Source organism: Nicotiana tomentosiformis, chromosome 10 (genome assembly GCF_000390325.3).
Source record: "Nicotiana tomentosiformis chromosome 10, ASM39032v3, whole genome shotgun sequence".
NCBI lineage: Eukaryota > Viridiplantae > Streptophyta > Magnoliopsida > Solanales > Solanaceae > Nicotiana > Nicotiana tomentosiformis.
The window spans coordinates 39831073-39851897 of NC_090821.1; the positions used below are offsets into that span (position 1 = coordinate 39831073).

Here is a 20825-nt window from a genome sequence, read left to right on the forward strand (position 1 = left end):
TTCAATCATCTCAGTTGAATCAGAGTCATCTTGAACATGAAAAGCTCTCTCTGTGGATGCTCATCCTCTTGGGTAGGATCATTCTCACAGGGTATCTCCTCCATATATTCAACATCGCAACACAATGAGCTTTCTGAAGGTGTACTTATTATTTGACTTTCTTGCATTGTTAGGTTATTCATGGCTTCATCATCTTGTGTAAATCTCTCTATTGGCTTATTTATGAACTTATATACAAGCTCTTCCAAACTACCATTTTTCCCTTGAGGTAGTTTTCTCACTTCGCTTCCATTCCAGTTATAATAATGGTATTCATCCCAACTAGAGTCAAGATTGTACCCATATGAATCCTCATACCTGTACGGATTAGAAACAGAGTGAGACTATTCAAAATATGAACCATAAGAGGAATACACCTCCTGCTTGACTGTCAACCCATAGATAATTTCCACCGCATTTAAAACACATAGCAGACTGCTGATAATATTCAGCTGCTAACTCTTCAACCATTTTCTTAGGCAGGTTGCACTCCATCTTCACAGCATTTGGTGTTCAATATCTATAGTATCTTCTCCAACTTATTAGGAACTACAAAACAAATCTTGAAAAGAAGTTAACTAATAAAGAAAATAAAATAGAAAAGGAAAAAGAAAAAAAAACTAAAACCTAATTCCTGAATTAGCATTACAAACTATTTCAAACACTATTAATTGCCATTCTCCGGCAACGGCGCCAAAATTTGACGAGCTAAAAACACAACACAAAATTATGCTCGCTGGTTGAATATAGTATAGGAAACATCGTATCCACAGGGATTGGATTTAAACAGTGTTTTCGTAGCTTTTAGTTTTAATTTCTATCCAAGATGATTAACAATTTAGAGCTGTGTGATTTAAAACTAAAATTTACTAGAAGTCGAACTATTGGCTAATGACAATTACAACAAGAGTAACCAAGAAGATATCAAAGGGAGAAAATAGAGGTTGATTGGATAGGTGTAAGATACTTATTTGGGAATTAACTCTAGTTACTTCACTTCTATGGTTCAAGTGAGTCTCTCGAATTCACTCTATTATGTTCAAACATTCAGTAGAAACTCCTCTCTCGATTAAGTCTCAACCATACAATATGAACTAAGTTAAGCTTGGTGAAGATATGCAAGAATTCGTAGTGGATTGATCCTTAGGAGAACTCTTTTGATTATCCTCCTAACTAGGTCTAAACATTAATTCAACTAGCCTCTTTTGATTACTAACAAGAATCAATGAATTCAACCAATAAGATAATACAAAACATCACAAATTATGCCGATTTTGATTACATAAACAAGTAAATATATATGCAACAATAAAAATACCCAAAATGCTTCAATACATAAAACTAGCATTAATATCCACAAACAATTCTCAAAACACCGAATCCATCAATCCCTAAGGAAGAATTACTCCATGGATATGGATAAATTCATCACAATTAAGTTTAAGTCAAAGTAAAACATAAAACATCCAAACCCTTGTCTTGAGTGAGGATGAATTGTGAAATCCTTGTGCTCTTGCTTCTCCCTCTTCTCCTTAGCTTCCTTAGGTCTAAATTATGTCAAAAGTCCTCAAAATACCATTTTTACATGTATATATACCAAGTAGGGTCGGGCCCAAATAAATACACCTTCTCCTACGCGAAATAGGACACTTTTCCGGAGTTGGACGTGCGCGGCCGCGCACCTGGAAGTGTGCTCGCGTACTTTTCACCCTGTTCCGCCTCATGTGCACGCCCAATGCACTCCAAAGTGCGCAGCCGTGCACTTGGGTGGCTTTATGTTGGGAATTTGGGAAAACATAAATTATGAAAGTTGTCTTTTAAATAGTTTTCCAACGATATATTTTGGAGCCAAAACAGAGTTTCGAGCGAAAAGTTATGTGCATTTTACTGGACACTGCGCAATATGCCTGCTCGATTCTTCGCTTCGTTCTACTATCATCTGTTGATCCTGGAACACGATCCCGACTTAATTCTTGGGCTTTTACTCAGGCTTTAAAGCTCCCGACTAGCTTCAATTCATTCCATAATATCTACATAGATCGGAATCACTCTTACAAGGCATAAAACACATAATTAATGCAAAACACTAGCGATTAAAGCTCCAACTCAATTAAAGTGTAGTAAATTAGAGTGCAATAATCGACTAAAATATGAGATTATTGCCTACTATCAACTATGCAAAAGCTAAGATTTCTCCGCAAAAGCGGAAGCACAGGTGCGGCTGCTGAGACCGCAGATGCGAGATGCCTAGGCAGAAAGTTTTTTTTTTTTTTTTTTAAAGTAACAATGCGATACAATACAATGGGTAACAACCATCCAAAAAATTTGTAAGGGGATAGATTCCAACAATCTTACGTTCCTAAAACTCGCATGCAATACCTTTTTTTTTTTTTGAAAAGCTATAATCTAATGAACTAACTATTACAACATGATAAGTTGAATGCTTCCTTCTTCTATTAGTGTATGTGAATCCAATTGTCATTGGCAAATATCAAGCAACACCTATCAAGCTCTCACCAGGCGCCAGGGTATATTACCCATAGGCTAAAATGAATTCCAAACATCTCCACCGTAGAGTTGAAGTCCGCATCGTCCTACAAGTGTCGCTACTATATGATCTCCATATGCAGTGAACTAATTTTGTTCAAGTATTAATCATGTGCTCACTCATCAAGATTAATGTGTAGAAGAGGAGCCTGGCTTTAGGCAGGCTTTTCAAGGCAAAAGCCAGGCTTGAGCTGGCTTTAGGCAGGCTTTACAAGGCAAAGGCCAGGCATGCGCTGGCTTTAGGCAGGCTTTGTAAGGCAAAAGCCAGGCTTGAGCTGGCTTTAGACAGGCTTTGCAGGACAAAGGCCAGGCGTGAGCTAGCTTTAGGCAGGCTTTACAAGGCAAAAGCCAGGCATGAGCTGGCTTTAGCCAGGCTTTACAAGGCAAAAGCCAGGCATGAGCTGGCTTTACAAGGCAAAAGCCAGGAATGATCTGGCTTTAAGAAGACTTTGCAAGGCAAAGGCCAGCCTTTGAGAATGTGCCTTTTTGTGATCTTGTAAGCTCAGATCCTTCCCTACTAGAACCTTTAATGTAGTCATCATTCAAAACATTGCTAAACCATCCTCAGATTGAGCTTGAAAGCATGCTAATACCACTGAGAAATGATTCAACAATCTCCAAAAATACCATATGATGGGTTCAGCATTCTCCTTAGCATTTGGACATATCAGTTTGTGCAGAGTCCAATCTTGTGAAGCCATCAGTCTGGGGTTTTTCTCTTTGCTATCCTAATCCTAAGGTTAGGTGATTGAGATTTATCTAGATTGATCAACCTCCTTCCTGCACTAGGCAGTTCAGAGAATGAATGAAACTCAGATGTACCTGCAAAAGAGAACGCAATGTTAGCTATAAAATCCGCCACTGAGTTGCCTACTCTGAACACATGTTAAAAGATCACATTGAAGTTGTCCTTCATCTATATAATTTTCTTCACATCCTCTGCAATTACCCAAAGAGGATCCCATTCCCCTTCTATCGCCTTCTTCATCACCAATGAATCAGTCTTCAGTATGAGGGGGTGAAAATCATGCTCCACACAATATTCCAACCCTTGAAGAATAGCCTTAGCTTCAGCCACCACATTAGTTGTCACTCCCAGGTCTACTGCCCTAGCATACGCCACATCAACTTCATCATCCCTCACATAAAAGCCTAGGGAGCTAGGTCTAAGATTGCCTTTTGAAGCTCCATCAGTATTACATTTGTACCAACCATGACAAGGAAGCTTCCATGTTACTCTTGTAGTGATCAATATAGGTTTATATCCTTCAAAGTATTGAATCATGTCTGGCCATAACAATGGAATATTAGGGATTCAATCATACCTCACCCTTGCCAGTTGATGCAATGTCATATTTATCTCATGAATCACCCTATTTGTGGACATTGAACCACCATGTTTACCTGCATTTCTTCTCTTCCAAAGCTCCCAAGTGATAATAGCTGATACTGCTTGAAATAGTGGCTTTAATTTCGGACAACACTGAGCATACCTCCAATGCCTTATAATCTGCTTCAATTGAATCAATTGCACAGAAATTCCAGCAGCCCCCATGAATAAGTTCCATACCTTAGAGGCAGTAGGACTTATGACAAATATATGCTCAATGGATTCCTCTTGGGGCTACTGATAACACCAACACCTAGACATCACCATTTGCCCTTGCCTCCTCCACATGTCATCGGTGGCTATTTTCTGCCTCCACATTCTCCATAAGAAGAAGGATATCTTGAATGGCAGACCTTTAATCCACATTAACTTGAATTCTTGATTAGGATCTGCCCTATGCCTTAATATATGCCAAGCACTGCTAACACTGAACTTGCCTGAAGGAGTTGGCATCCAGTATGGCTTATCCTAATATCCCTCACTGCCTTCATAGTTCACATTTAGCCTTATATGTTCTGCAATTTCCTCATTGAAAGTTTGATCTAGCAGCTGATCATCCTATGTTTCCCCTTGCCGCAGTTCTGCCACCTCCTAAAGACCTTCATTGATTGGAAAGTCTTCAGGTAATACATGATAAATTACACCCAATCCAGTCTAATTTTCATGCCAAATATTAGTTGTTCCACTCTTCAATTCCCATATGATCTCATGTTCTACTTCTTCCCTAGCATTCAGCATTTGTCTCCAAACATGAGACCCTCCCCTAAAACGCACCACAGTTGGTGGCTCCTTCTTGCAATACTTATTCCACATGAAATTAGACCACAAAGATTTTGTGGTACTAAACCTCCACCATAGTTTAGCAAACAGTGCCCTTGAGACATCATTTAAGGACCTAAAACCTAGCTCCCCTTCCTCTTTAGGAAGGCAAAGATTTTGCCATGAAGCTCAGTGTCTGCTTCTCCCTTCTTCCTTTGTGTTCCAAAAGAACCTAGCAAAAGTCTTATGTAGATGCCCCAGGATGTTGTTTGATGGATCAAGGACTGATAACATGTGAACTGGTATACTTTGCAACACACTAGAGATGAGTGTTGCCTTTCCTCCAAATGACAGCAGTTTTCCTTTCCATGAATGCAATTTAGCCTTCACCTTCTTGATAAGATCCTCATAATAGTCCTTCCTCTTTCTAGTGTAAAAAATAGGACACCCTAGATATGTGAAGGGGAATTTACCTCTTGCAAATCCTGTAATAGCTCCAACTGCCTGAAACAATCCATTAGCGACCTTTGAATACATGTAGTATGAACTCTTATCTTTGTTGATCATCTGACCTGATATCTTCTCATAGTTCCCCAACACTGCCATAATCTTGCTCAAAGAGGGAGGATGAGCAGATGCAAAGATTATTGTATCATCAGCATACACCAAGTGGTTTAAAGAATCAAACCACCTAGGCATTCCAAATCCCACAAATGACTTGTATTCAAAAAGCTTATTCAAAGACCTGGAAAGTACCTCAGCTGAGAGGATGAACAATGCTGGAGACAGGGGATCCCCTTGTTTCACACCCCTTGTCGACATAAAGAACCCTGAGGACTGCCAATTCACCAATACTGAATACCAGTTATTTGACATCAAGTTCCACACCATGTTGATGAAGTGTTCAGAAAATCCTATCTTCCTTAGCACATGCAATAAGTACTTCCATGAGACCCTATCATAGGCCTTAGCCATATCAAGCTTGATCACCACATTAGCTGGTTTTCCCCTTAACCTTATGTCAGTGACAATTTCTTGAGTCAATAAGATGTTCTCAAATATACTCCTACCCTTTACAAATCCGGATTGATTAGGAGCTATTAGAGATGGCAAAAAACTCTCCAATCTGTCATGTAACACCCTAGATAAAACCTTCTTAATGAAGTTGCTCAAACTAATAGGTTTTAAGTAAGAGAAGATCTCAACTCTAGGTTTCTTGGGCAGCAACACTAGATTGGTGTGAGTGATGGATTTAGGCAATGCAGCTCCTCCATAGAAGTGTAGCACCATGTTGTGTATATCAGCACCAATAACATCCCAGCATGTTTGATAAAACAAGCCAGTGAATCCATCAGGGCCACTAGCACTCTCCCCACTAAGCTCAAAAACTCCTGCCCTTACTTCTTCAATTGTTGGCAATCTGCTATTGAAGGTACATTATTGAGCAAGGGAAATTCAGAAGCACCACCTTCATTTGTGAACTGTTTTTGATAGAAGTCCACTGCAGCTGTAGCCAATTGCTCCTGGTCTTCAATCCATACCCCACTGCCACTTTTGATCCTCTTCAGTTGCAATTTCTTTCTTTTGCCATTGACATGGTTGTGAAAGAAACTTGTATTCCTATCTCCTTCAGCAAACCAAGTCATCCCAGCTTTTTGCTTCCAATACTGCTCCTCAATATTCAAGTATTTCTTTAATTCAGATTGAGCCTTTTAAAGCACAATCCTATTCTCAGTTGTAGGCTCTTCTTCAAACAACATCTCCTTCACCCTAACAATGTCCTCCAAAATAGCCAATTGCTTGAAGATATCACCAAATGTTTCCCTATTCCATTTTGAGAGTGATGCCTTCACCCTCTTGATATTCTGCTTGAACATCAAAAACTGATCCCCTATGAAATCTGCTTCCCAATAAACGAAGGGTTTTGTGATTTTTCTCATTTTGGACTTTGGGGGCTCAACTAGCGGCGATTGTTAATAAGGTTTTGACTATAACTCAAGGGGTAAGTGAATTTTGATCACTTTGTTCATAAATATTGAATGCACATTGATTTTTACACCTAGATTATGTGTGTTTGAGGTACAATTTGGGGAATTTTGGACTATGTATTGGAGAGTAAGATTTGGAGATTTGAGGGTTGATTTGTGTTGGAAGTTGATATTTTTTGTATGGTTGGACTCATAATTGAATGGGTGAACAGATTTTGTGAGTTTTGTTGGGTTCCAAGGTGTGAGCCCGAGGTTGACGTTTTGGGTTGATATTTTGATTTTAGTTAAAGATCTTAGCTTTATTATATGGAATTGATTCCTATAGCTCGTATTGATTATATTATGTTGTTTGTGACTATATTCGAGTCATTCGGAGGCCGATTCGCGAGGCAAGGGTTTGTTGGAGGATTGAGTTGTGCACTTTGAGGTAAGTAACACTTCTAAACTTGGAACTGAGGATATAAATCCCTACAAAAAGTATTATATGGTTTGTGTTGGGGTGACGCACATGCTAGGTAACGGGCGTGTGGGTGTGCACCGTAGTAATCATGATCCAGTTGATTTGTTTATGCTGTGTTGATATCAAGTTTTATTTTATCTGTGTAATTTAAAAGTGTTAGAGTAATTGAGTTGTGATTCATGTTACAAAATCATGTTTAGGCTATATGCTTATTTGACTGAGACCCACTAAGGTTATATTTGCTATTTTGAGTTATCTACTTTAACTGAAATTATGTACTCAGTCATTATCCTTCATTTTTATGTCATATCTCAGTCTCTGTTGTCATTTACGGTTACATTAAATGTTTTTATTGTTTGGGTGAGTAGTACGAGATTGTGAGCCCTCAAGAGTTGAGACATTGATGATTGAGGTGGGCCTAAGAGTCAGATTGTGAGTGTTATTGTGGATCGGGCTGCACGCCGCAGCAGGCCTTATTGGCTTATTTATTATTGTGGATCGGGTTGCACGCCGCAGCAGGCCTTATAGGCTTTATATTAGCGCTTAGGCAGGATCCTCTCCTCCAGAGTCTGACACACCAGTAGTGAGCGCAGGCATAGTGATATCTACACGTGCTTTTGTGAGGGGCATTAATGCCAGGCACCCATAGAGTGCTGAGTGATTTTGTGTGTGATGAGTGGGCATTGAGATAGACAAATTGAGTACTCTGAGAGTGTGAGTGCCTAGGAATATCATTATGATACCTTACATTGGCATGCATATTTGACATGTAGACATAGAGATGTACTATTCCTCATACTAGCTATACTTGAAATGTTAATATTAGTGTTGGTCTTAAATTGTGAACTTGAAAGCATGTCTAAATCTCTGTACCATGAACGAGCTGAATATAGAAGTTCTTTTGAGTTATTTATTGTCATTGCCATTGTCTTACATGTGTTGTCATTATATTGGTTCTGACTGTATCCTTCTGAGCTCGTTATTGTTTTCAGCCCAAAGTTTGTCCTGTTACTTATTAAGTACATTGGGTTGGTTATACCCATACTACACTCTGCACTTCGTGTGCAGATCCAGGTATATCTTGACGCGATGATTGCTAGATCATTGCTAGCACTTGCTTGGAGACTTCAAAGTAGCTGCTATAACGTCCGCAGACCTTGACTCTCTTCCTTTTATTTTCTTCAGTACTGTTCTATTATTCAAAAATTTGTACTAAAGTTTTGTTTATATTGATACTTAGTAGTACTCATGTACTCGTTGACACTAGGTGTTGGGGTGGTTGTAGTAGTATTTCAGTTAATTTTATCAGATATTTATGAGAGTTTCCGCTATTGAGTTTATTAAATCATGTTTTATTTCAAATGCTTAGTTGTTATGTTATTGTCGGCTTGCCTAGTAAGTGTGTTAGGCGCCATCACGACATGTTGGGATTTTGGGTCTTGACAACAAGCTACCACTTTTTCATGGTAGTTTAGGACTTATGTTCCTGTTTATTTAAATTTCAAACAGATGATGTAAATGTTTTTCCATATCAGAGTTGTATTCCTAATCTTAGTCGCTCATGACTGTACTACTAGTCCTTGGGATAGTTGTATTGATTTTCGCATTCTTATATTATTACTTATTGGATGATTCCTATTTTGGATTGTGGCATATGTTAGTTCGCTTACCAGGCAGGATGGGTTAGGTGTCATCACGACATGGTAGAATTTAGTATCATGACAATTAGACCTTGCCTCCAACTCTCTAGTGAAGATTAAACATGCTCAATTCTAAACAACGGGGAGGAGTCAATAGGATATACTAGTAACAATGCTGCTATGATAGGAGAACTTACCTTATTTAAATTTGCTCTTATCCAATAGAGAGTTATTAGTTTTATTCTTTTGAGTCATTACTGTCTATCTCGGTTGACTATTTCATTGCATTACTGTAAGATTCCTACCACTTTGGTTTTAGTATTTTCACTTTATTTCATATTTTAAGATATTGGATAGGTCCATATAATGTTTTGGTACTTAGTTGGATTATTTGGAGGGATCTTGGGGTCCACGGGTGAGTTTTGACACATTCGGAGAGAGTTGGACAAAAGGTGAAAACCTTGTTGGTGCACTGATCTGGTGTGCGTCGTGCCTGAGGAGGCACCCACCCCAAGTGCATTATCAAGTGTCCTGCACTTGGGGTTGACATGACAAAAGTACAGTATGGTGTGCGGTATGCCTCCCTCCTCCCCGGACAATTTTCATACTGAATATAAATATTCTCATATCGTGATTTTGGTCTATTTTCTACTATTTTGGAGACTTGAGAGCTCGGTAGTGGATGATTTTTACCAAGAATAATAGCGACGACATTGTGAGTAAATGATTCTAACTCTAGTCTACGCTTTTGTTATGAATCTATCTTTGGATTTACCCTATAAACATGCATGGAAGGTGAAATTATGTGAAACTTTGGAAAAAATAAAGAATTACCTAATGTTAATTTAAATGTCTATATGGCCTTAGAGTGAAAATATGAGCATAGGTACGGATTTATAAGATTATGAACCATCGGGTTTTAACTTTTATTTTGGAATTTGACCATATAGTCTCGGGTTTGATGTTTGAGTCAACTTTGACCTAGACCTAGAGTTTAATCAAATTTATGATTCCAATAGTGTTATTTGGCATTATTAATTAGTCTTATAGCTAGATCGAGGTTAATTAGTTGATCGGGAAAGAGGAAGGAGCATCCTCAAAGGAAGCTTCCTTGAATCAAGGTAAGTTAAGGCATTGACTTTAATGAGAGATTTTTCTCAAATTGACTTGTTTGATATATATTGTATATATGTGGATATCATATATATGAGGTAATGAGTATATATGCAGTTTTCGTGTTCATATATGCTTATAAGGGTAAGATATCGATGTTGCTATCCATGCTTAGCTTGATTTTCTTTATGTTATGATTATTTGTGCATTATCCCATGCTAGTATGATTGTCATGATCCAAAATCCCAATCAGGTCATGATGGTGCCTAACATCGCTTTCGAGGAAAACAATAATTAGCAACAATAAACGAAGTAGTTTAATAGTTAAAAACATCATAATAAGGGTAGAGAGTGATATCTCATAACTTCATAATAAGACTGCAACCAAACACTGTCTAAAACTACTCCCAAGATCTGCTCTCATGGGAACATGAGCCACTAGGAGTGCTAAATACAAGACTACAAAGATAAATACAATATTGTCTAGTATAATAAATAGTTAACAAAGGTAGGAAGGGAACTCAAGGGTCTGCGAACCCCAAGCAGCACTACCTCAAGTCTATTGGGAAAAGGGTCCGAGACAATCACCTCTGAACGCCGTAGAAACCAACACCGGAATCTATGCAAGAAGTGTAGTATGAGTACAACCGACCCCATGTACTAAGTAAGTATCGAGCCTAACGTCGACGAGGTAGTGATAAGTCTAAGACAAGACACTTATTGTAAACCTATATGAGTAATAAGCAGAAAGCAATAGAAATATAGAGAAACGAGTAAAACATAATGAATGAAATAAGAGAATAGATAGCAGAGGGACCCAAAATATCATCACATTACATCCTTATAACACAACATGGTAGCGGAGCATAAAAACCAAGAATAATTGCAAGACATCTTTTTCGTTGCGGCGCACAACCCGATCCCAATATCAATACCAATAAGTGTCCATACCGTTGTTATGCGCAAACTTATCCTAATATCAATAATAATAGCGTTGCGGCATGCAACCTGATCGCAGTAAACCAATTCATTTGAAAAAGCTCGGTAACAATCAACACAGCAAGCCTCGCGACATAATATTAAAGGGAACTAGAATGGATAACATCACCAGTGAAGTACGAGCACGAAATAGGAAGGTCAAACAGTGCAATATCCAAGAGCTAGCCTCACAACATATACCAACAATACTTAAACAAGTTGTAACACGAGAACAATCTAAGGTCACACTATACAACATTACATAATATAGTAAAACCAGGAACAGGTAAAGACAATAAGGCAAATAATGACATGAAGCAGCTAAAAAAATCTATTTAATAACAGGAAAGGGCATGTAACAAGTGAAGGCATAAATTTAATTAAAGCATACAGAAAATAGAAGCATGTAACAATTGAAAGTAGTTAACAAGTGAAGGCATATATGTGTCAAGAAAACATGTATCAGATAAGGGCACATAATAAATGAATGCACGAAATAAGGAAAAACATGGCATAACTTAACGTATAATGTAAGCTAGAATACCCTACATGCTTATACCCATGACAACGCATATGCATTCGTCACCTTGCATATACGACGTCTTCAAATAGAAATCACGTATAAATTAGATCAGTCATATCCTAGTTCCCTCAAATCAAGGTTAAACATGATACTTACCTCTTTCTGGAACAAGATCAACAATCCAACACGGCTTTCCTTTAGAAAAAGCCTCCAATCCACCCAAATATAGTCAAATATCACTCAAATAAGTCAAAACAAGTTTTAGAAACTACCCTGGCATAAAAAACGTTTGATCTTCAATACATTTGAAAAAGTCAACCCGAGCTCACATGGTCGAAATCCTTAATTAAGACATAATCTCGATCGCCCATTCACCTCTGGTCTAAATATATGATATTGTTTTGAGATACGACCTCGATTTGAGGTCTAAATCTCAATTTATAAAATCCTAATTTTTTTCCCAAAACCCCTATTCTACTCTATGAAATCTTAGATTTAAGAGTGAAAATCCATGAAAATGTAATGAAAATTGAACAAAAAGAAGTTAAAGTTACTAGCCTATGAAGTGGGGAAGAAATTGCTCTCCAAAATCGCCTCTATATAGAGTCTAGGTCTCAAAGAAGGAACAAAATGAGCTAAATCTCGAAATCCCAATCTTTTACCCAGCTGTAGGTATCGCAATTGCTAACTCTTGTTCGCAATTGCGATATCTGCAAAAGCGAAAAACTAGTCGGAAATGAAAACCAGTCGATGAGCATTTGATTTCGCAAATGCGAGAATGTCATCGTGAATGCGAAGTCTGGGATCTTAGCAAATGCGAACTCAGCTTCGCTTTTGTGAAGCTATCCCTTCTCCCCCCCCCCCCCAGAGTCGCAAATGCGACATTCATCTCGCAATTGTGAAGGCCTACCCCCTCGTAAAAGCGAGCAAAGCTTTGGCATGCGAGGCTGCCCAGCCCCTGTCCAACGTCGTAAATAGGAGGTCTGCAGCACCAGCAATCCCATATCCTAACCAAACAGTTCAAAACTCACCTAAAACTCACACGATCCCCAGGGGCTCCACTCCGAACACACACATGAAGAATAACATTGTATGAACTCACTAGCAAACTCAAATCATATAAATAACATCTAAAATCAAGAATCAAATACCAAAACTCAATGAACTTTAAAGTTCATACTTCAAATTTCCAACTTTCCACATTAAGAGCCGAATTGGCCTCAGGTCACCCGGGACCCCAACCAAATATGTGTACAAGTCCAAAATTATCATACAAACCTATCGAAATTGCCAAAACACTGATCTAAGGTCGTTTACCAAAAATATTGACTGTCGTCAACTTTAATCATTTTCAAGTTCAAAATCAAAATTTCTTTAAAAATTCACATTAAAGCTTTCCAAAAATTAACACGGACAATTCATGCAAGTCGTAAATCACCAAATAGCGCTATGAAAGGTCTAAATCAAAAATGCGGAGCTATTACTCAAAATAACCTATCGGGTAGTTACATTCTCCACCTCTAAAAGAAATATTCATCCTCGAACAGACGTAGAAATGTACCTAGTTTGGTAAAAAGGTGCAAGTATCTACTCCTCATGTCGGACTTGGAATCCCAAGTAGCCTCCTCGGCCGGCTAACCTCTCCAATACACTTTCACAGAAGAAATATCCTTAGACCTCAACTTTCGAACCTACCGATCTAGAATAGCTACCGGCTCCTCTTCATAAGTCAAATTCTCATCAAGTTGCATCGTGTTCAAGTCCAAAACATGCGACTTATCTTCATCGTACTTCCAAAGCATGGAAACATAAAATACCGGATGTACCCCTACTAGGCTAAGAGGCAAGCAAGCCTATAAGAACCCTCCCCAACTCTCTCCAAGATCTCAAATGGACCAATGAACCTCGACCTCAACTTGCTTTTCTTCCCAAATTGTATCACGCTCCTCATAGGCGAAACTCGGTGAAGAATATTCTCGCCCTCCATGTAAGCCACATCACGAACCTTCCTATCAGCATAACTCTTTTGCCTGGACTGTGTTGTTCAAAGCCGCTCCTGAATTAATTTTACCTTCTCCAAAGCATCACGAACTAAATCTGTGCCAAACAATCTAACCTCACCAAGATCAAACCAACCAACCGGAAAACAACATCACCTCCCATATAAGGCCTCGTATGGAGCCATCTGAATGCTTGACTGGAAGTTGTTGTTGTAGGCAAACTCCGCTAGAGGTAGTAACTGGTCCCACTGACATCTAAAACCAATGATGCATACCCTTAACATATTCCTCAAAATCTGAATGGTCTGCTCGGACTGCCCATCCATCTGAGGGTAAAATGTGATACTCAACTCAACCTGTGTTCCCATCTCATGCTACATAGCTCTCCAAAAGTGTGAAGTGAATTGCGTGCCACAGTCTGAAATAATAGAAATGGGCACACTGTGCACTTGTCATGACCCAAAATCCCAACCATGGGGTGGTGATGGCACCTAACATCGCTTGATAGGAAAGCCAATATTAGCTACAATAAACGAAGCAGTTTAATAGTTAAAAATATCATATTAAGGTTAGAAAGTGATATCTCATATTATCATAATAAGACTACTACCAAACACTGTCTAAAACTACTCCCAAGATCTAGTGTCACGAGTACATAAGCCACTAGGAGTGCTAAATACAAGCCTAGAAAGATAAATACAATATTGTCTGGTACAATAAATAGTACACAAAGGTAGGAAGGGAACTTCAGGATCTGTGAACACCAAGCCGCATTACCTCAAGTCTCCTGGGAAAAGGGCCCGAGAAAATAACCTCTGAATGCTGCTAGGACCAACATTGGAATCTGTAAATAAAAGTGCAGAAATATAGTATGAGTACAATCGACACCATGTACTTAGTAAGTATCAAGCCTAACCTTGATGAGGTAGTGACGAGGCTATGGCAAAATACTCAGTGTAAACTTGTATGAGTAATAAGTATAAAGCAATAGCAATATAGAGAAACGAGTAAAACATAACAAACCGAATAAGAGAATAGATAACAGAGGGACCTAGAATATCATCACATCATAGCCTCATAACAAACACGGTAGCAGAGCATAACAACCAAGAATAACTGCAAGACATCCTTTCCGTTACGGTGCACAACCCGATCCCAATATCAATACCAACAAGTGTCCATACTGTTGCGGTGCGCAACCCGATCCCAATATCAATAACAATGCCATTGTGGCATGCAACCCGATCCCAATATATAAGTTCATTTGAAAATGCTCAGTAAAAATCAACACGACAAGCCTCACATCATGATATTAACGTGAACTAGAATGCATAAGTTCACCAAGGAAGTATGAGCACAAACAAGAAAGGTCAAACAATGCAATATCCAAGAGCTAGCCTCGCAACATATACCAACAAGACTTAAACATGTTGTAACACGAGAACAATCTAAGGTCACACCATACAACATTACATAATGGAGTAAAACCAGGAACAGGTAAAGACAATAAGGCAAATAAGGACATGAAGCAGGTAAAAATATCTATCTAACAACAGGAAAAGGCATGTAACAAGTGAAGGCATACATTGAATTAAAACATAAAAAAAAAAAGTAGAAGCAGGTAACAATTGAAGGTAGTTAACAAGCGAAGGCATATATGTATCAAGAAAACATGTGTCAGATAAAGGCACATAATAAAGTAAAGCACGAAATAAGGAAAGATATGGCATAACTTAAGGTATAAAGTAAGCTAGAATACCCCGCATGCTTATACCCATGACAACGCATATGCACTCGTCATCTTGTATATACGTCGTCCCCACATATAAATCACGTAGAAAATAGATCAATCAAATTATAATTCTGTCAAATCAAATTTAACCACGATACTTACCTCTCCGGAACAAGATCAACAAGCCAACATGGCTTTTCCTTTAGAACAAGCCTCCAAATCACCTAAATCTAGTTAAATATTACTCAAATAAGTCAAAACAAGCTTTAGAAATGACCCTAATATAAAAAAAAGGTTTGATCTTTAACATATTTGGAAAAGTCAACAAAAGTCAACTCAGGCCCACGTGGTCAAAATCCAAAATTAAGTCCAAATTCCCAGTACCCATTCACCCCTGAGTCCAAATACGTGATTCGTTTTTTGATTCGACATCAATTTGAGGTCTAAATCTTTTCGACATCAATTTGAGGTCTAAGTCTCAGATTTAGAAAATCCTAAATTTCTACCCAATCCCCCTATTTTTACTCTATGAAATCTTAAATTTAATAGTTAAAATACATGAAATATTATTGGAAATTAAACAAAAAATAAGTTAAAGTTAATAACCTATGAAGTTGGGAAGAAATTTCTCTCCAAAATCACCTCTATGTAGAGTCTAGGTCTCAAAGATGGAGCAAAATGAGCTAACCCCGCAATCACAACCTTTACCCAGCAGCAGGTATCGTAATAGCTAACTCTTGTTCGCAATTGCGATGTCCGCAAAAGCGAACAACTAGCCGTAAATGCCATCCAGTCCCTGAGCCTCTCTTGAGCCTCTAATTTCACAAATGTGACAATGTCATAGCAAATGCGAAGTCCGGGATCTTAGCGAATGCAAACTCAGCTTCGCAAAAGCAAAGATGTCCCTTCTCCCCTTAGAATCGCAAATGCGACAATTCATTCTGAGGCAAATATAGTATAAGTCTCAAGATTTGCTCATGAAATTCAAAAGATGGTACCAATAACCTCAATATCCTCTACCCTCATTTGTTGAGCTCATGTAATCAATTAATGGAACAATACATAGAATCAAGTAGAACACACAGTTAAATAAAGCATAAAGTAAGATAGAATCAATCCTGAGCATGAATACCCATGGAACATGTATATATACTCGTCACCTCATATATACATCACCCCCGCATATAGCAAACAATATCAATTAGTAGGAAAAATTCCCTCAACCAAATCTAGGCAAGACACTTACCTCAAGCAAGCAAAACCAATACTCTAAAATAGCCTTCACGCGTGAACCGACCTCCGAACGGCTCAAATCCAGCCAAAAGCAACTCAAAAAATATCAAATAATGCCATAGAAATCAAATCCAAACGATAAAGATCAAATCTTTAATCAAATACTCAAAGTCAACAAAACAGTCAACCTAGGCTCGCACCTTGAAACCCAACAAAACTCACAAATTCCAACAACCCATTCGAATACGAGTCCAACCATACTTATTTCATCCAATTCCGACTCTGAATCGATGTTCAAAACTCAATTATTCATTTTAGAAAAGTTTAGACAAAAACCCCCAATTTCTCTTTTTGATTCATCACTAAAATGCCAACATCAAAGATGGAATCATGTAAAATAATCAAATCCGAGTCAAAAATACTTACCCCCAATCCAAATTATGAAAATCGCCTCAAGAATCGCCAAAATCCGAGCTCCCAATCTCAAAATGTGATAAAATAATTAAAATCCTCAAAATATAATAAGCTGCCAGTTATTTCCGTATTTGGACAAATGGCCGCATCTACTGCACTGCTTCTACAGGTCGTTGACTGCATTTGCGACAAGACAGCCGCATCTGCGGCTCCGCGGGTGTGGTTCCTGTCACGCCCCCAACCTCGGGGAGCGCGACCGGCGCTCAACCGAGTGGACCCGGTCGAGCAAGCTTGTTAGACACTTTCTACCCGACGCGCTTATGATCATGAGAAAGCATGTTTTTACTAATTAAATAGTAGAGAGATCATATATATATATACACATTACTAAGTCATTTCATTTTGTTACATCATTGTTAAGTTTCAAAATACATACATCCTTATGGCTGAGTGGAACAGGAGTCGAAAACACAACATGATCCGTTGACCTTTCTAACACCCATATACAACCCACATAGTGTCTACGGAGCCTCTAAAGATACAAAAGAGAGTAAAGATGGTGCCGGCAATAAGGCCCCGGCTATACCTCAAAAAATGACAACAATATAAACATAAGGTACAATACATGACCCCGGAATGAAATGGGGCTCACCGAGTCAGCTGAGAAGAGGATGCAGCACTATCTATGATCAACATTGTCAGCTATGGAACCACCTGCAACCATTTAAGATGCAGCGCCCCTGGCAAAAGGGACGTTAGTACTGTCGAATAGTATTAGTATGTAAAACTAAACACCATCTCAATAGAATGAATAATGATACAAGGGGGAACAGTCAAGAATTCAATAAAAGCTTCAAATAATACTAAAACATCAAGTTAAGAATCACATAAGTTTTCAAGTCAATTTCTATGTTATTAGGTTGGGTGATCTTTAGTGCCGGTATTCCACAATTCACAATACCACCGTATTCTTACAAGGAGTCTGATCACGACTAGATTGGCTAGGTCGTCTCATTTGAGACATCAACTATAACCACAATTTCAATTATCATTTTCAGCACAGTCACTACCATGTGTGCGGCATGGCATCCAATCACAGCCCGATCGGCTAGGCCGTCTCACCCAAGATGTTACCTTTTTCAGTAAATCATCTCACATCATACTTCTTTTATATTCTTTCGATTCATTGGCACTAGTGATCACGAATACAAAGTCATTCTTGGCACTTGGCCGTATTTCATAGTTCCAATTCCCTTATCCACATTCAAATATCATTATCATTATCAACAACAATAGGGCTTCCCATCCAAGACATTAAATTCACATATGAACAATTGGGGAAATCTTAGGCACCTAGAGGATTTTCATACAATTTGGCATAACAACCTTTATTTCAATCTTGACATGAAGTCTTAGCATTTCTAACACATATTCCACATTTTGAACACATTCTTAAATGGCAAGATGACATGATGAAGCATTTAGAATAAATATTGAACATACATCCCTCAACACAACCACATTAGGAATAGCCAATTCAATAATGATCAAGGACTTACTCCAATTACATGAACACCATGGGATTCGATTCTAAGAAGAAGGGGGTTTAGACAACATACCTCAATTGAGATTCTCAAACTCTAAAATGATCCGGAATTCTTAGCAACTTCAATCTATTTTAGAAATATAACAAGTTGAACCAAAATTAGGAAGATGATCATGGTTTTAGCTCATTTAAGCATATTATCAAACACTAGGTGTGCATCAATGTTTTAAGGCCCTTTCTTGTGGAAGCTTCCACCATTCCCCAACCCATTCTCTACCATTTTTAGCTCACAACCTTCTCACATACTTCAAAGATATATGCATGCAAGACAACAACCCCCACACCCAATATTTGGCTCTCTATTTAACCCATTTTTGTAAAATTTTGAAATTGAGAGCTAGGACATAGATTCTTACCTTTAGGGTGAAGACTTCCTTTGTTAATCCTCAATGGTCGAGCAATAATTGATGGATAATAGGTTGAAGGTTTCTCCCTCACTCTAAGAACTCTCTCTCTCACTCTAGAATATCAAAAATGTGCTCAAAATGAGCTATGGTACATGTTTTAACAAAATAGGGTCGGGTTTAAAACCCCAAAAATGAAGCTCCGAAATAGGGTATACGGTCTCATATGCGACCGCAGAATGGATATGCAGTCTGCATATCGGCCGCATAAATTGGGTGCCAAAACTGGAAAGGGACTGACCGGGTCTGCGGTCGCTATGCAGCCCACAGACCTGTTCTGCAGTCGCATAATGCGCCGCAGAACCTCCCTCCACAAAACTCCAAGGCTGATTATGTGATAAGAGTGCAGCCCGCAAAATGGTTACGCGGTCGCATAATGGATTGCGGAGTGGTTCTGCGGTCGCAGAATAGGCTACAGAAATGCCTACTTCTACCCAATATTTTGTTCAACTCCCCAGCGCACTGTTCAATCCAAAAAGTTCGAACGCCTGCCCCGACGTCATAGAATATCGGCTTTTAGGAAAATATTTCACGGGGCCTTACATCCTCCCCCACTTAAGATCATTCATCCTCGAATGAGGGTCAAGGTTCACTGTTAGCATCCTATGCAACTCACTTTTTCATACCCCACACGAGTAGCCCCAAATTTAACTAACTCCCCAAATTTCCAAACATTTCGCCAGAGTTTCCTTTGTAACTAGGGATATCCACCTATCAGAGAGCCCCAGAATCGCATCCTAAAAACATGTGCAAAAACCAACGATGTAACATAACTCATAACAATACCAACAGTGGCCTTATGTAAACAACATATAATCAAAAGGAACACCTTTACATTAACTGAACAAGTGATACAAAACTCATAGGCGATAAGTTCATAAAAAGGATTATACAACTATTCAAACAAGTAAGGATACTTCTTCTTCATCTCTTCCTCGGCCTCCCAAGTGGCCTCTTCAACCTGCTGGTTTCTCCATAACACTTTCACAGAGGCAATTTCTTTATTTCTCAACTTTCGGACTTGTCTTTCAAGAATGGCAACTGGAATTTCTTCATATGACAGTTCTTCATTAACCTCAATGGCTTCAACCGGCATAATAGTTGACGGATCTCCAACTACCTTCTTCAACATAGACACATGGAATACCGGGTGCACTAATGACATCTCAGGTGGTAGCTCAAGCTTGTACGCCACCTCACCGATCCTCTGAATGATTCTGTACGATCTGACATACCTCGGACTCAATTTACCTTTCTTACCAAATCGCATTACACCTTTCATGGGGCAAATTTTCAAGAATACCCAATCATCTTCTTTGAACTCCAAATCCCTACGATGAACATCCGAATAGGACTTATGACGACTCTGAGTAGTCTTCAACCGCTCCTTAATGATCATAAACTTTTCCATAGCCTAAAGCACGAGGTCTGGTCCTATCAACTCAGCTTTCCCAATTTTGAACCACCCAATGGGAGATCTATATCTCCTACCATACAATGACTCAAATGGTGCTATTTGGATACTAGCATGAAAGTTGTTGTTATAAGCAAACTCTATGAGTGGCAAATGATCATCCCAATTACCCTTGAAGTCAAGAACATAAGCATGCAACATGTCCTCAAGCATCTAAATAGTCCGCTCTGCTTGCCCGTTGGTCTGTGGATGGAAGACTGTACTAAGATTCACCTGAGTACCCAAACCTTGCTGAAATTTCATCCAAACATTTGCCGTGAACTGAGCCCCTCAATCGAAAATGATAGAAACTGGAGTACCATGTAGCCTGATTATTTCCTTGTTATACAAATGGGCATACTGTTCCGCTGTGTCGGTATATTTAACTGGCAAAAAATGTGTTGATTTTGTGAGCCGATCCACAATCACCCAAATTGAGCCAAACTTGCGCAGAGTGCGAGGTAATCGTACCACAAAGTCCATATTAATCATCTCCCACTTCCACATTGGAATTTCTATGTTTTGTGCCAACCCACCAGGCCGTTG

General features: G+C 38.8%; 1 protein-coding gene across 1 annotated transcript; it reads right to left on the reverse strand.

Annotated features, from left to right (window-relative positions):
• Positions 1–2993: 2993 nt before the first annotated feature.
• Positions 2994–5434, reverse strand: LOC138900045 (uncharacterized). The gene is made up of 5 exons (XM_070186749.1): positions 5209–5434; positions 4241–4413; positions 3991–4096; positions 3536–3873; positions 2994–3110 (listed from the first exon to the last, which is right to left on the reverse strand). Exons 1-5 carry the CDS (start codon positions 5432–5434, stop codon positions 2994–2996), a joined length of 960 nt encoding a protein of 319 aa, XP_070042850.1.
• Between the last annotated feature and the right edge of the window lie 15391 nt (positions 5435–20825).

Coding starts and splice junctions, on each gene's coding strand:
- LOC138900045 (XM_070186749.1), bottom strand. CDS start 5,434: ATGCCTAGGTGGTTTGATTCTTTAAACCACTTGGTGTATGCTGATGAT. Junction 3,874..3,990: donor TTGGAAGAGAAGAAATGCAG/GTAAACATGGTG, acceptor TGTTATGGCCAG/ACATGATTCAATACTTTGAA. Junction 3,111..3,535: donor GGGAATGGGATCCTCTTTGG/GTAATTGCAGAG, acceptor ACTACATTAAAG/GTTCTAGTAGGGAAGGATCT.